At 50.8% G+C, this 17,106-nt stretch overlaps 1 protein-coding gene across 1 annotated transcript in view; it reads right to left on the minus strand.

The window, feature by feature from the left end:
* Nucleotides 1-17,106, minus strand: part of GTF2IRD1 (GTF2I repeat domain containing 1) — an 86,861-nt gene that overhangs the window by 21,666 nt on the left and 48,089 nt on the right. The window contains exons 18-22 of the mRNA XM_023537492.1: nucleotides 13,800-13,849; nucleotides 13,519-13,575; nucleotides 12,019-12,102; nucleotides 8,160-8,343; nucleotides 7,600-7,628 (exon numbers count right to left, since the gene is read on the minus strand). Of these exons, the coding sequence (XP_023393260.1) occupies nucleotides 7,600-7,628; nucleotides 8,160-8,343; nucleotides 12,019-12,102; nucleotides 13,519-13,575; nucleotides 13,800-13,849 (404 nt within the window). The remainder of the gene's footprint in view (nucleotides 1-7,599; nucleotides 7,629-8,159; nucleotides 8,344-12,018; nucleotides 12,103-13,518; nucleotides 13,576-13,799; nucleotides 13,850-17,106) is intronic.

Here is a 17,106-nt window from a genome sequence, read left to right on the forward strand (position 1 = left end):
AGGACAAAACAAATCCGATCCTATCATTTTGACTGGAAAAACCTCCAATGTTACAAGATAAAGCTTGAGTCACCAGCGCTTAGGTCAAGGCCTTTTATAATTCTGGCCTCATTCTTTTCTTACCCTCCTTCCCCACTGCCCAACAACTCCCGCCCACCCCATGCTCGGGCTCCAGAGTAGCACAGATCTGAGTATGGCTTTAGCTTGGTGCTAACTATGTGACTTTGCCTCTTTCAGCCTTAGTGTGCTCAGCTGCAAAATGGGAATGACGGCAGCATTGATCTCACAGGCTTGTGTGAAAGGCACAGGGCCTAGCTTACTGTGGGCTCAGTAAAGGTTGGACATCGTCATTTCATGGCTCCCTACCTTTGTGGTGTCCCCCGTCCCTGGTCTAGAATTCCCCAGCTCCCTAGGGAGCTTGCCCTGACCCCCAGATGCAGCTGGTTCTCCTGGGGGAGAAGGGCTGGTCTTTGCCTACGACTGGCACTGAACTTACATGACGGTTGGGGCTCAGGAAACCCACTGCTCCTCTCATTTCCTGGGGATCGACCTGCATGCGGACAAGGCTTCCATGCCCCTGGCCCTCTGTTCCCCAACTTCCTCCCCTCCCTCTAACCACATCTAAACCTTTGGTTATCAATAGCGCAGCAGTGGCCTTTCCGTGGTATCCACGCCATACATCCTTCCCTGTCCTTTCTCATCTTTCTAACCATCACCTCTAGGGCCCTGATGCCAAGAGTCTTTTATCCCCGTTGGGACCTATAATCCCCCACTCTAGTCATCCTGCTGCGGAGTTGGCAGAGAGGCTCTTGCACAAACGCTCAGCAATCCCCCTTTTGCCCATCCTATTTCTTTGGGGGATGCCCCTCTTCTCACCATTCACCCCACCCTCTCGGCCGCATCACTCGTTTTTCTCTAAAATCACGCTATTGCTATTCACACCTCTAAGACCCTTTCTTGATTCATTTCACCATGCAGCTCCCGCCCCATCTTCTCCTGCCCCTAAAGGGTCATCTGTCCCTGGGGAGTTCCATTTTTCTTCTTGTACTCTTCTGAGCCTACTACTCCACACAGGTCCCCACCCCTTCTGGAAACTGCCCTTAACCAAGCTGCCTGTGACCTCTGAATTGCTCGATCCTACAGTCTTGACCTCTGAATTGCTCAATCCTACAGTCCTGTTTCAGGTCTCCTGTACTTGACCTCTCAGCAGCACTTGGTCCAGGTGATCACTCTCCTTCAACAGTTTTGGACATCACACCCTCCAGGTGATCCACCTATCTCTTCAACACCTAACTGCTGGAGGGCCCCAGGGCTCAGCTTTGCACTCCTTCCAGCTATTTACACTCATCCCCCGCTATGTCCAGTTTCATGACTTAAGTATGTTAAATACAGAATGGCTCTCCACTGCTTGACTTGCCTGTCCACTTGAGGGTCAAACTTGCTCACCACTCAGATCCTACCCCCTCTCCCCCTCTAGGTGCTCCGGACAAAATCTTGATGCTGTGGGGGTTCAGAAAGACTCACCCAAGATGTCCCTCTGTGGTATGCAGATTGTTTGAGCTAAAGGCAACTTCAGCACAGGCTCAAGAGAAACCTCTGCCCCCCTCCCCGTCAAAACAATCTAGAAGAACTTGAATTAGAGGCCTTGTCCATAATAAGCAATTATCAGAGATGACTTTTAACCTATCTATAGGACAGGACAAACTTCTATTTACTAAATGTCTGCTCTTACTATCCTGCAATGGCCCTCTGAAGCCCCAGGTGAGTTACCTTATCCCTAGCTCAGGATGTCTTATGTTACCTTAATCCTCCTTTCTACCTCTGAACCTCCCCTGCATGTGGGATCTCTGTCTCTCTCATGTGTGTATTAAATTTGTTTTTTTGTCTTGGTAATCTGTCTTATGTCTATTTGATTATTAGACCAGTCAGAAGAACCTTGAAGGTAGAGGGAAGTTTGTTCCTCCCCAACAATGTCATCTTTGACCTCCTTTTCTCACATCCCACATCCACTATATCAGCGATCTTGTTGGTTCTACTTTAAAAACATATCTAGAGCCCCAGGACCTTTGCACTGATTGGCCCCACCCCCTGGATGTTTGGACCAGGATTTTAACATGGCTCATTCCCTCACTTCTTTCAGGCCTTAATTCTGGGTCGCCTGTTTAAAATTATCCTCTCAACAGATAGTCCTATCTCTGTTGTATTTGTCTCCATGGCACTAGTCACTATCGAATATACTATTTTTTCTTACTATTTGTCTCCCCTACAAAAATATAAGCACCACAAGGGTAGAGATTTTTGTCTATTTTGTATTCCCATATCTTGCTTGGCACAGAGCAGACTCTAATTTTTGTTGTATAAATGAACTCAAAGCATTAATTGTGAGCCTAAAGAGTTAGATAGGATCAATGTTATAGATTATGCTGGCAACCAGAAGGGGGCAGCAAAGAACCTTGTAGTGTAAATGAAAGATGAGAGTAGGGAGAGCATGAGCACATGCTGTGTGACTTTGAACAAGTTCCTTAACCTCTCTGAGCCTGTTTCCTCCTGTAATACTGGTTATTGGGGGAGATCACATGTGCCGGTATGGGAAGGCTTTGTAATTGGCAAATCGTAAGCATGTGGATATTAGGTGTCCATGTTGTGAAGAGTTACCCAAATGTCCACAGTCGAGGAACAAGGCAGCCTGATGAGGGAATATTATAAAGTGTTTTTAAAGACGTGGGGAAACGCCTATGTTTTAAGTTTATTTGTATGTAAATATCATAGAAAGAACAACTGTGAGATGTAAAATTAATAGGCTTGTGGAAAATTTTGGAAGAAACACAGCGTCATAAAAATGAACAGCCATCTGAACAGTTAGATTTCTGTGTTTTCCGAATTTTTACCATGGACATGTATCCGTGATTCTGTTTAGGTTTTTATGACCCACTAGAAGAATGTTCTGTGGTTGTTCCTATACCTACTACCTGGACAGAGGGCCTCTCCTTCCTTAGTCACCACTACTTCTTCCTACATATCTTGAACAGCTTCCTTTGCTGTCCTGGGTTTTTGGATCCTGGGGCCCCTCTGGGTTTTGGGAGACGTCACCTTGACTTGGTACTGCTGAGGACACAGAGGGCTGTCAGGCTCCCCCAGAGCCTCCTCCACAGCAAACATCCCTGCAGTATTCTGTGCATTTGCCTGCTAGGAGTCTGATGACCTGTGGCCCCTGGAGCACATATGTTCCCAAGAGCCAAGATGCTCCGTTGCTATTCCTAGCCACCCATCTTTCTGGCCCCTGGCCCAGTCTCCCTACTTTAATTCAGTGGTCCTATAGGCAGGTGGGTGAGGTGGGGAGCAGCCCAACAAGGCAGCAAGGAGCTACCCATGGTATGCACCTCTCCAGGCCTCATTCACTTGGGCTCCTGGGGTCAGATCTGGGTTAAGTCAGCCCCTTGAAGTCCAGGCTGGAGCTCACTCAGTACAAGCAGAGTGCCTGGCCCCACCACTGTCTGTAGCCACAGGCTCCTCCAGCCCATCCCTCAGGGATCCTTTGAAGTCCTGACCCACAACTCCCTTGGCTAGAAGCCTGAACGCCGCCTCCTCCCCTCTTTTCCCTGAGGCTCAGTTGGAGCCTGTCTTCCTCTCTAGTCAGGTGCCTACCACCATTCGGTAGGAGAGGAGGACAGGATACCAGACACCAGTGGTGAAACCAAGGGCAGATGTGTACCAAGTTGGGACAACACTAAAGGCCCAGGAATGGCTGAACCCTCGACCCTCTCTGGGCCAGCCCACCGTTCCGGGTCTCATTGTGAAATCTCCAGATTTGACAACCAATTTATCTTCAAAGCATAGTTTCCTTCTTTACAATTCACCTTCACAGAATGGTTCTGTAAGGAAAGGCTTCCATGAAGCTTTCCATACATGACTGAGGAAATCTGAGAGCCATCCTTAACAGGGTTCGCCCCTCCCCAGGGAAGTCACCCTCTTTGCCAAGCCTCGCCCTCTGAGCGCCTTGTTCCCCTATGGACCCGGACTCCCTGAGCACCAGTTGGCTCATGTTCAACCCTCTGCAGTGTGGCAGTGACTGCAGAAATGGGCTTCATAGAAGGTTCCAGGCCCTTGGCAGGGGTGGGGGTGGGGGGCTCAATGTGTAAGAACAAGGGGCATCTTTCTAATCAACTGAGTGGACAGGTGCCTTCCATGTGCCAATGTGGATATGTGACATTCAAGACGTGATGGGCCCCTTCCCCTAACCTGGCATTATGAAACTCTCTGGAACGTGGTCACAACCCAGGGATAAGGGGATCCTAAGTAAACTTAGATTAAGTTTCTGCCACTATGTAATGGGGATTTTTGGTAGAAATCTATTTCAATTTTAGAAAAATAAAAAAGAAAGTTTACATGTCTTACACTTCTGAGTTTGCAGACTAAAGTCCATTCCGACTTTATTTTTAGAAGAGGACGTAAGAAAAAGGAAAAAGTTTCAAAGTTCCCACTGTGCCTGGGATAAGGCCTGCCTCTTTGTCATTACAAGCCACATCCTTCTGTTTGCACTGGCTCCATCTCCTACTGGACAGCTCTGTACTTTCGCCTAGGCTGTGCCCTGTGTCAGCACCACACACTGTTCTGCTCACCTCCAAGGCCCAGTTCAATGTCACCTCCTCCAGGAAGCCTTCCAGAGTCCCAGGAATAACAATAAACACCACCCCCACAGCTAGTCCAGGGCTGAAGGCTTTACAAACATCTCACTCAAGTGTCAGGACAAAGCCCGCCCAGAGCAGCAGGGAAACTGTGCTCCAGAGCTCACCCAACACTGTCTACCACTTGCCCAATTCAGATCACCTTGGGAGGCAGGTCTGACTCCATCTTACCGATGAGTTAGTGTTGGCTCAGGGATGTGAAATAATGAGCTCAGGCATATGGCTAGTAAGAGGGTACAGGGATTTGAATCCAGGTCTCTCTGAGTACCAGCCTGTGCTCTCCCATGGCCCATAACCCCAAAGACGACATCTGCCACCTCTCTACATGCCCAGGGCACCTGCTAGCATTCCACCTTCCCCAGAGACCTGAGCTCCTGCTCCAACATCACCCCCAGATGCTGGCCTGTGCCAGGCTTCAGGGATTTTCTCATGGAAGGTTTGGAACAGCCCTTTCTGGAACAGGAACAGTACTCAATGACCTCTGGTAAACCCTTGGAGGCCCGTGAGTCTGGACATTTTCCCAGTGCAGCGTGACAAGCAGCATGAGTAAGTATGGAGCTGGCCTGCAAGTCAGTCTGCCTGGCCCCTCCAGGCTGCCACCAGGCCCAGGGTGCCAATGCCTGGAAAGGTGCTGGCAGTTCCATCCCTGAGGGCTGGGGCCAGAGCCACTTTCCCATCTCCTCTTCCAGGCAGCCTGCCATACTCTCCCACAGCACATGGGCAGAGAAAGCATTTCCAAGGTTTCTCTTTGTACAGAGGTGCCAAAGGGAAGGTCAATGGGCAGGCAGACTGGTAGAGACTGTGGGACAACGGCTGAGATCAAGAAGTTGCTCGCATAGCAGCAAGATGGGCCGCTCGGCTCTCCTAGGTGGAGGGAGAGCTCTACTCAGTGAAAGGGGTCACTCCTAGAAGGGCCCAGGAGCTCTGTGGTCTGTGTAAAGGCTCTTGGCTGACTTTCTGTGCCCGGTTTTTCTCCCCAAAGCCTGACATTCCACTTTTCAGTGACTGCTCTGAATTATGTACGCTGTGCCCGTATTCCATGGGCTTCCCTGACAGAATGCAGGGAGCCAGGCTTTGGAGCCAACAGCTCCTTCACTATAGGTGGGGCATCCCAAGCCTGTCACTGAAGTTCCCACCATCCATAAAAAGGGACATAAAAAGGTGACAGTGCAAAGCACTGGACTTATGGCCCAGTATACATCAGGTGTCATAAATGACTTCCTTTCCTACTTTCCAAGCTCATTAAAAATGATGTGTATGTCCCTCAAGCGGCTGTATTTTCAGGCTTCTGCAGGGACCTTTCCTTCCTGGAAGGTGGGGCTGAGGAACACAGAGGAGCAGAGGGAAGGCAAGAAGCTGCCTCGCTGCATTTCTACTCGCCATCAGCAGAGGGAAGCCTGGCCATGCTTCCTGCTGCTGCTCGTGGGAGTGGGCCCAGCGCTGACACCGACTTAGGCAGAAACCCAAGTTCTATCACGGCAGGCAGTGGCACCAGCACTGATATCTATCAGCCCTGGAGCCAGGTGAGTGAACCACAGGCCGTCACGCACGGTCCTGGAGCAAGGTAGGTCCACAGAGAGCCAAGCAGTCTGTCACAGAGAACTGGTGTGTTCTGGTTCCTATGGCCAGTGAGAAGGCAGCTTAGTGCCTAAGGTCGCAGCACAGGGACCCTAGTGCCTAGTGCCTAGAGGCCCAAGGAGGGCCTTGGAAATGGGTAAAACGAACCCACATGAGGCGGGTCTGACACCCAATGATCTCTTGGCAAGCTTTCACCCAGGGCCACCGTGACGGCATTTTGCTGCTACTTCCTTCCACCATCTCCACCTTTTCCTACCTCTGAGAGTTCTGGGAAAACACCTCTGGGGTAAGCCTTGGATTCCTGCTGCCTACCCACCAGATACCTCTCTCTTCTCCCCTTTCCAAGTCCTGCCTCTCCCTGAGGCCCAACCAGAGCCTTCCTCCCCAGGAAACCCTCCCCAGCCTCTCTCCACTCTCACTCCCCTTCCTGCGGTGGGGGGGTCACTGCAGCCTAACAGCAGGTGCCACATGACTACCCCCTTAGCAAGTCTTGCTCCCTCCAGTTTGATGGGCTCTCAGCTCTTCTCCAGAAGCCCAAGCCAGGCCTGGGCACGGGGAGTGAACATCTCCAGGGAGCAGAGGAGAGTGTGCATGCACCCAAGTGAAAGGTGATATCACAGGATTGTGAAAACGGATTCCTGTACCACAGGATTCCTCTGATCTGGGTATGCTGTGACTGCTCACCCATTTCCAGCACGTTGGCACAGCCCCCACAAGGGCACAGGTTGGCTAGTTTTCACACCAGCAGTGGCTCCTGGGGTGGGCATGGGATGGGGGTGAGGTGGCAGGGCTCCTCTCCCCTCCATACACAGGCTCTGGGGTCAATGCTTCAGTAATATGCAGCCTTCTCCCCGGAGGCCCGGGCAAGTCTGGAATGCTCACCCAAAGGGACAGCTTCTCTCATTCAGGATTTGAGTGGGCCAGGACACAGCCCATGGAGGAGATGGAAGGGGACAGATGCCTTGAAAGGGGCTCAAGAGAAGCATTTCACCATCTAAAGTTGAGTGGGCACCTCTTACATCTTACCGCCAAGCTCACAGGTCCCCATGTGGACCTCCATCCCTTTGAAGTTAGAAACCTACCTGCCATCAACCTCACCTACTCACCAAGGGCAACTAGGCCCCTTCATCAGGGGTGTACTGACCTAGCCCCTTCCTCCTGAACTCTGGCTGGGTGAAGCTTAAAAGTTGCCAAGACCGCCTACCACCCCCTTCTCTGCCCAGGTTCCAGTTTGACCTTCCTCCTCCTGCCTCCTCCTTCAGGGCCCCACAACCTGTGTCCCACAGTAAGCTCTGCTCTAGCCTCTGGCCCCCCACCCTCAGCCAGTGCCTCTTACCAGGCTTTGGGATGAGTCCTTGAAAAGGTCTGGAAAAGAAACAGAGAGGAAAGTATCAGGGGGAGGACCTGGGGGCTCATTAGAAAGGTTTGGGCCCATCCCAGACCTATTGCCATCTTAACGAGGTACCTAGTAATTCATGTACAAGAGGGTGACAAGGGTCTCCCACTGGCTCTGCCCTGGCTGGCTCTGCCCTGGCTGGCTCTGTGACCTTGGGCTAATCACTTGTCTAGGTTTCCTCCCCTCTGAAGTGAGCCTAACGCCTCTCCCAGGGGGCTAGGAGTGCAGTGAACAGGTACTGTGGGCAGGCAGTAGATGAAGGCTGCCCCTGCTGTGATGGTTGAGGTGTAGTGGCTGGTCTCACCTCTGTGGGGCCTTCTGCACTCCAGCTGGCCTGCAGGCCTCCCCCCAACCTCCAGGACCCAGGATGGTGCTGGGAGAGCCACCCTGTCCAGCAGAAAGGGCAGACTGACTAACTGAAAGAAAGGCCAAAGGTCCCCGGGTACCCGCCCCGACCCATGCTAGTCTTAACTCCTCTCCCCTGCCCTTCCCCTGAGTACCTGGTGACTGTGAACTTAATCTTGTCAGCCACCGCGAGGATCCTCTCCAGGTTCTGCGAGCCAAAGGTGCAGGGCTTTCGGAACGGGATTCCTGGGGGCAGCCCTTCGATGATCACTGAGCCAGGATTACTCTTGATCCGCTTGTAGGGGACCTGTACCGGGTACTTGATGCCCAAGGCTTCCCCTGTGGATGAGGACAGAGAAAGTACCATCAGGAGCCAGAGGCAGTGCTGGATGTGGGGGTGTGTAAGGGTGCTCTGTGCACAAGTGTAAAAGAGAAAGCTATCACATAGCATCAAGGAAAGGTGCAATCAGTGGGGGACTGAGGTTAGGGTGTGTGAGTCTGCCTGGGCTGGGCAGAGGAGTGGGCAGGAGACGTGTAGCTACGACTGCTGGGGAGAGGGCAGTGGCTAATATTTCTTAGCCTACTAGCCTGAGAATCTGAAAGGCCATCTCAAGGATGGTACATTCTGAGCATGGTCGGTCCTTCCCACCACGCCTGAGCCTCCATCAACCTCAGGGCTCTGCTTCACCCTGGTTCAGGACCAGCCTGGCCTGAGAGGGCATATTGCATCTGGAAGCAAGGAAAGCAGTCTGAGGCCAGCCAGGGTGCAGCTCAGACGTCAAGGTCCAGCTCAGACCTCAGGGTCCTCTTTCTGCATCTGAGCATTGGCCTCACTCCTGTCAACAAACTTCCATGTAGTGCTGTGTTGTGTCCATCCCAGTTGACAGTACTTTTGTCTCACAGCCAGTTTAGGAGCAGTCCTGGGGCCATTGCTACCCCACTCTCAGCCGAGGCCTGCCGCCTGCTGTCAGGGGCCACCTGTAAGGCCACAGCCCGGCTGGTCCTCCCGTGGTTCTCGCCCACAGAGCCAAGAACACAGGTGCATGCAGTGCAGCCTTGGATGATATGAGGCTGACTTGAAAGTCCACGGCTTTCCCAGGCTTAGATGAGATCCACCACTGAAGCCCCTTTCTGAACAAGGGCTGAGCTCACTGTGACTCTTCTGAGGGGTTGGTTGAGAGCATCATCCTCAGTGTTGCAGGATGTCCTTTTATGAAGACACGCTGCAGAAATCTCCATGTCTTGCACTAGGAGGAATAGCTGAACTTTTCGTGCAATAAATTAATTTTTATCTCACAGACATTGGGAATGGTAAAACTTGCCTCATTTCCCTTTTTGCTCTGACTTTTAAGGAAATTCAGGGCCTGTATCCATGCCCTGCATCTAGCAAGTACAGAATTTCTCAGTCTTCATGTCACCCTGGGCTTTGTGCCATTGTTTCAGCTTGTTTGGTTTTATTTAATTAAGATACAATTCATACATCATAAAATTCACCATTTTAAAGTGTTCAATCCAGTCGTTTTTAGTATATTCATGAGGTTGTGAAATTATCACTACTATCTAATTCCAGAACATTTTCACCACCACAAAAAGAAACTCTGTACCCTCAACAGTCACCCCCTCCTAACACCCTGGCATCCACTAATCTATTTTCTGTATCTATGGATTTTCAGCCTGCTTTTAATTTTTATCTTGATTTTGTTGCTGACTAGTTTATAAGTTACTGCAAAGAGATCCTTTTTGAAAAAAAAAAAAAATCGGACCGAAAGGAAAATTTATACTCATAATCCATTAAAGGAAACACTGCCATCTCTACTTTTCCTCTTGCCTCCAAAATGGCTTTTGCCACCATGACTCATGGCCTCTCCTTGGTGTCCATGACTCAACACTTTCCTGGTTTCCCCTCTTTCTGGCCACTCCTCCTCCTCCTGGACCTGACCTCTAACCACAGGCTCCTTGATCTTTGGTCTGGGTCCTCTTTCTGCCCTCTCTGCATCCCCAGAGGTGTCTCCTCCACTTCTATGACCTAATTTTACCATCCTCCAATCCAGATACCCCTTCTATACAGCTGACTTGTGTGTATCTCCGCTTGGCTATGGGTCAACTTCACTCACTCCTCAAACTCACCACATCCCAGTTGCAACCCATTACCTCCACCCTCTAACTTCCCACCTCAGTGAGGGTGCTGCCCCTTCTCCCTGACAGTTTGGGTGTCCGCCTGACCTTGGTGCACCATGTGCTCCACCCCTCCCCCTTGTCACGGTGACAGGTCCAGGTAACCTAATGAGCATGTGGTGTTTCCCTGTCATGGCGACTGAGTCAGGAATGGACAGATGACTCAGTGGGGACTAATGAGAAACTACGGGAGAGCTCAGGGAATTCTGGGGAAGAAATAACCTGGCTCTCTTGAGAAAGCCTATGGAAGAGCCAGCCTTCTCCCTCCTTCCAGAATGTATAGATGGGATGTCTGGACCTGCTGTGGCCATTCTGCCAGCCTGAGATGATGCTGACACTATGGAAAGACACAAAGGACATTCCTAGGCTACTGGATCCAGCAGGCTCTGAAGGCCATCTTACTGCCAGACATCCTGTGTTAGGAGCTATGGCTGATTGCACTGTCCAAAGACAGCTACATTACTCTTTCTCCCAACCCGCACGCTCCTCTTACAGTGTAACATGGACACTCCTCCACAGCCTTGACCACTAGAGTATAACAAAGGTGACAATGCACAACCTGAGGCAAAACAGCTTCCAACTGGGTCTCCCTCTCAGGACACATGCCTCAGGGGCCCTGACTGACAAGTAGGAAATCCAGCTACCGTGAAGTCACTATGCAGGAAAGCCAACAGGGAGGGATCACACAGAAATTGTCAGAGATGGCTGAGGGGCCCGGCTGTTTCAGCACCAGCTGTTTCCCAGCCCAGGGGTCAGACATGTGGGTCAGGAGGCTGTCCAGATGATCCCAGCCTAAGCTACCTTCTCACTGCAACCTCAGGAGATACCCTGAGCAAGAGCCACCCAGCTGAGCTGCTCCCAAATTCCTGACTCACTGACACCATGAGATCATAAATGGTCATTGTTATTTTAGGCCACTGTTTTCGGGTGATCTGTTCTGTAGTCATAGTAACTGAACCACAAACCAATTAACTCCTTTTATTGTTGAAACCAGTTTGAGTTTGTTTTTGTTACTTGAGACCATAGAGCATCTTAACTGATTCCAGCCAGGACTCAATTGGAGGCCTCTGTTTTCCTCCCACTCTGCCAATTCAGCACCAATGATTCTTCCTCTGAACACATCTTGACTTTCCTTCCATCCACTTTCCTTCAGCACCAAGGCCAGGGCCCCAACCAAGATCGTTGCTCGGGCCTGAACTACCACTTCACCTTCTGAGCTGGTCTCCCGGCATGCACCCTCGCCCTCCTGTACCCATTCACTTTCCTCACAGCAGCCAGGAAGATACTTCAAGTGTAAAGTGACTCCAGTCACATCAGCCCTTCCGACGAAATACAAAGCTGATACCATGGATGATATCCTGGCCAGCTCCATGGGGGTCCCTCCTTCCTTAACCTGTACCCCCATGCTTTGGCTTTCTCCTCTTCTTAGAACAAGCCTCAGGGCCTTTGCACATGCCATTACCTCAGCTGGAATGTCTTTCCTTCACACTCTGCTTGATTAACTCCTTATCTCCTTCAGTTCTTTCTTCAAAGAGGCCTTCCCTGGCTCCCATTTTAAGTAAGCACCCAAGTTATTGCCTCTTGAACAGCTTGCTTTTTTCCTCTATGATCATGGAGCCATTCTTCATTGTCACTAGATTCTGTGTATAGTGGATGATTGCCTGTCTCACCCCAACTATTTACGGGGCCCATGAGGGCAGGGACTGTGTGTTTTCCTCACTGCTGTATCGCCAGTGCCTGGCGGGTGAATGGTTTTCCCAGAGGTGACCATGGCTGGACCTGGGAAGGTCCTCTTCCCACCCAACCGACTCCCCTTCTACCCAGGAGCCCAGGACTCACCATATTTCTTATTGAACAGATCCTGGACTTGCTCCCTCAGTGTGTTGGCGATGTCGATCCGGGAGAGTCTGGCGTCATAATTTTCTGCAAAGTGAAGAACAATTATGGAATGGGCTGTTAAATTAAAAGGCACTTGGTGACTTTTAAGGAATGTGATTTTCTAATTATGGGGAGCTCCTCTCTGGCAATTATCAGATCCTTGGAGTGGGCCCCTCAGACTCCTTCAGAGCTAATGTCTTGACAGAGACGTGTGTTTTCCCGGAAGGACGCACGGTGTTGCGACAACAGCAATGAGTTGGAAATTAAGTTAATTGTTGGCATTTGAAACACCACAGCAATAAATAAGCCCCGGAGATGAGAGACACCAGGAAGAGGAGCGGTCCCTGGGCCACGGTGGGGGACGTGAGCTCAGATGACTGGGCAGCTCCCTGAGAGGCAGGGAGCCAGCAAGTAGCTCCCAATGGTCACTCACTCACCCAGAGGGTGCTTGTTAAGAAGCCCATGTGCCAGCATGTGCTGGGGGGCCCCAGACAGGCCTCTGCCCTTGGGGAGATTACAGCCTGGCACTGTGTTGTGGGAAGAGAGAGGTGAGGGGGAAGGGAGGAAGTGGATCTCAGGGTGACTGGATTGTGGGGCGTGGTGAGGACCCCAGTCTTCTAAGAGGGCTGGGTATGAGGAACCATGGGGTGAAGTGAGAGACTCAACTCTCCTCACCACAGAAAGTTCCGGGTGCCTGGGAAAGAGTGAGAGAGACTAGGCAGTGAGTAATCTTGGGTCCTATCTCTTGAGGCTCCGCCACTGCCAGGGCTGGCCCTTCTTGGCACTGGTCTCACTGACTCATTTTCTCCTTAGAGCCACAGTGACCACCCAGGGCCCACCTGGGGAATGCCACACCCAGAGCTGCCCCAACAGGCTCATGGATGGGTATTCTGTGCCCGCTCACTGATGCTTAATCTCAACCAAAAGGCTGAGAAGTGATACTGCACCTCTACGATGGGAGAGAAAGAGCACCTCCCCTCGGAGCCTGGCCCCTTCCTGCTTCTGTTTCTCATGTATGGTCTGCATTCCATGCCTTTACTCAAGCTTCCCTACTTTTTCCACCCCTCTCCCTCCACACTCACTCCTTCTCATCCCTTCTCAGCCCAGCTGCAGTTCCCCTCCTCTAGGGAGCCCTCCTTGCCCTTGAAGACCTCCCCTTCCTCTGATTTCAAAGCAGTAAGAGCACAGCTGACTGCCTCATATGCAGTGGGCAGGTCAGCTGCCTCCCCAGATGGACAGTGGGTGACTCCTGCATCCTCTGCCCTGTCACCCACCACAAACCAGCACTCCTGCGGAGCCTCTCACTCAGAGCTGGCAGGCTACAGCCCTGTCCTAGCTGCCAGCCCATCTCACTTGGCCCCCCAGACCCAGAGGTTGTGAACAGCCCCACTCCTCCAAACCCAAACCAGGTCAAGGTCATGGCGATGGGACAGCTGACCCCATCCTGAACTGCAACCTTACCTTGAAAGCCCTGTCTCTTCAGGCTCTCGTCCACAAAAGGGTCCCCGGAATCCCTCTCTGGGGGCGGGGGGAGAGAAGCCAGGGTGAGCAGGCGGCTAGCTCTTGAGACTCAGGGACAAAGGTGGCAACCAGTTGGGGCAAACCCGATGAGGAGGGCAGTGGGAGAATGCCAGGGGAGGACAGGACCAGGACAGAGGAAGCAGAAGGAGGGGAGGTGGCAGAGGCCTGGGACCCCTCCCATGCCCAGCCTACGCCTCGGCCCATGACCCTGTGCAGGGTACCTTGGCTGTCCGTGATGGGCTCTTTGACTCCCTCGGTGAGCAGCTCGGGCCTGGAAAACACAAGTGGGGCTATCACCAAGGTCCCTCCAGGCTTCCCTCATTCTGCACAGCCCTCCTTTCTGGGCCTCAGTCTATACATCTGTGCAATGGGCCCTCCTGGCTCTGACAGTCCAGACCTGGAGTCCCTGTCCCCACCCCCCTGCAGCTGTCCTGCTGACTGACCCACAGTGTGAGATCTTGGGGGGCTGTGCTGGGCTGAGCATTCAGCTGGGAGTGAGACCAGCCTGGTTCTGGCCTGGTGGGGCTGACACCCTCACTCTCAGTTCCAAGTCGCTGTATGACTTCACTATCCAGGGTCAAAGCACATGATCTGGGGAACTCCCCACAGAGATACTGTTAAGTGTAGAAGCCATGAGGCCTGTCTATGTGGGAAGTTCTCAGAGATGCAGGGGAGGCCCGAGGTTTCTGGCTGATACCTGAGAGCTGTCAATTCACTTAGGAGAAAGGGGCCTTGGGTGTTAGGCCCAGCTTTACACTTTAGACCCCACAAAGCCCTTCCCAGACATGAGGCAACCTGCCCAATGTCCTTGACATAGATATTGTTTCCAGTATCTCATTCTCAGGATGAGGACACTGAGGCATCGGGAAGGTGAGTTGCATGCCCGAGACCACACAATTTGAAGGGCAGAGTTGCAATTTAGGTGGCCCTCTCCTCCTCACCCACAGCCTTTCCAAAGGGACAGCCTCTCCCTACCCTGGGCCTCTGTTTCCTCAGATGAATGAAATAACAACCCTGCTTTGGCTCAAACAGAGAGGAGCAGGCCTTATAAATCCAAGTTTGTGGAGGCGACAGAGGAACACGGAAAGCACTTTGGCCTGAGTCAGGAGCCCTGATCGGATGCTCAAAGGTGACTGTACGGACATCATTCTACTTTCTGAGCCTCAATTTCCATAAGGAGAGGTAACGGTGGGGGCTCTGACTGCAGTCTGAGGCCTTTTCAATTCTTGAGACTGTGGTCCAAGGCAGGGCTATGCCTCCTTCTTCGCCTGCCCCGGGAGCCTAGTTCTGTGCCAGGCATGGAGTTGATGCCCAGATGCCTGATGCCAGAACAGGCACCAAATCCTCATCCACTGGCCACCTGACCTGGGGGTGGGGTGCCCTGAGAGCCTTACTCCCAGTCAGGGTAGGGTTTCTGTATCGCTGCTTGGCCATGCCTGTGACAGAGAGTTCATCACCTCTGCAGGCAGCCTCACTACAGACCCATCCTCACACTGAACTCTGGTCCAGCATCCCTTCCCTTCAGATTTGAATAAGTGGTTCTGCTGCCAGTCCCCCTCTACCAAGCCCTGTCGGTCTTCCTCTGGCCAGCGTGACCTTCCCAGTGTACTCAGACTGCCACCGACCCCAGGCCTTTCCCCTGCCCCCTACCCCCCCAGCCAACCTGCTCTAGCTGGACAAAGTTGCACTAAAAATGAGGCATTTAGAATCAGTGCGGTATAAAGAGCTTGCTGGTCTTTGTCCCTCCAAATCTTTGGAATTTCTCGAGTGACAGGAGTGTCTTTGTTAGTCATTGTGGGACCCCTGGATCATACCTACATTTATGCTAACGTGATAACTCAGGATTAAGGAAGAACGACGATGTGATTCGAGGACTGGAGCTTTGAGCCATCTGACATCAGCCCAACCTCCCAACTTCTAGGGAGGGGAGAGCCTGGAGACTGAGTTCAATCATAAGGCTAATAATCCAACCAAGCCAAAGTAATGCACTCCAATAAAAACTGTGGATACTGAAGCTCGGTGGAGCTGCTTGGTTGGTGGACAATCAATGTGCTGTGCTGGTAGGGTCATGTGCCCTGATTTCACAGGGAGAAGGTATGGAAGCTCTGTGTTGGTACCCTCCCAGACTTCATCCTTTGTGTCTCTTCAATTGGCTGGTCTTGATTTGCATTCTTTATATAAAACTGTAATTGTAATACAGCCTAACCATATGAGTTGTTCTAGCTAATTACTAAACTTAGAGGAATCATGGGAAGTCCTGAATTTGAAGCCAGTTGTTTGGAAGTGAAGGTAGCCTAGGGCCCCTAGAACTTGGGGCTGGTATGTGAAGTGGGGGAGGTCTTCCTGGAGCCTGTGCCCCAAACATATGGGGTCTGCTAACTCCCAGGTGGTCAGCATCAGAACTGCACTGCAGCACTACGATCAGACAGAACCTTCCGCCACTACTTTCCTGGACCTCAGTCTCCCATGATGAGAGTCCACTCATGGTTTTAAATTTCCTAAGGGTTTTTAATTTTGGAGAATTTGACAAAAACAAATTTCTATCCAGAAGAATGCACAAAATATGAAAATTCTGCATACAAATTCAAGGATTTCAGTTAAGAATGTTTTTTGACCAAAGGTTTAGAAAGTTTAACTTCATTTTGTGCCAACTCTCACTGACTGGTAGTGGTTGTCTGGAGTATTGTTTAGAAGGATGTAGAGGTCAGGTTCAGGCAGGATGAGTGTCAGTCAATTACTGATGTCTCCTGCAGGTGATGATTTGTCATATATAAAAACACAGATATTTTTATGAGTTGACTTTTGTTCCTCCAAATTTCATAGGTGATGCCCTAATCTCAGAACCTCAGAAAGTGACTGTATTTGAAGATAGTCTTTAAAGAGGTGATTAAATTTAAACAAGGACTTTAAGATGGGCCCTAATCCATCTGACTGGCGTCCTTATAAGAGATTAGGTCATGCAGAGAGAGACACTGGGGAAGTGAGCACACAGAGAAAAGACTGCTTGAGACACGGTGAGGAGATGGCCGTCTGCAAACCAAGGAGAAAGGTCTCAGGAGAAAGCACATCTGCCAGCACTTTGATTTTAACTTCTAGCCTCCAGAACTGTGAGAAATAAATTTCTGCTGTTTAAGCCACCTAGTCAGTAGTACTCTGTTATGGCAGCCCCAGCACAATAACATGTACACATATATATACACACATATATACAAATATACAAACACATATATAAGACATATACATATATGCTTTACTGAGATGTAATTCACACACCGTAAATAAAATCCACTTTTAAACTATACCAATCAGTGGATTTTAAGATATTCAAAGTTTTTATGCAGCCATACTTCTAATTCTAGAACACTTATATTATCCCTAAAATGTATCCTTTTTTAAAAGATTGATGAGAAATGGCTATTTTTCACTTAATAGTCTCAGCCGTATTTTTGTTACTTTTTAAAATGAGGAATAACAAAACACACTCAGGTGTTCACTCTCCCTCCTTCGATCATCTCTTAAAATCACCCC

The sequence above is a fragment of the Pteropus vampyrus genome, unplaced genomic scaffold (genome assembly GCF_000151845.1).
Source record: "Pteropus vampyrus isolate Shadow unplaced genomic scaffold, Pvam_2.0 Scaffold193, whole genome shotgun sequence".
Taxonomy (NCBI): domain Eukaryota; kingdom Metazoa; phylum Chordata; class Mammalia; order Chiroptera; family Pteropodidae; genus Pteropus; species Pteropus vampyrus.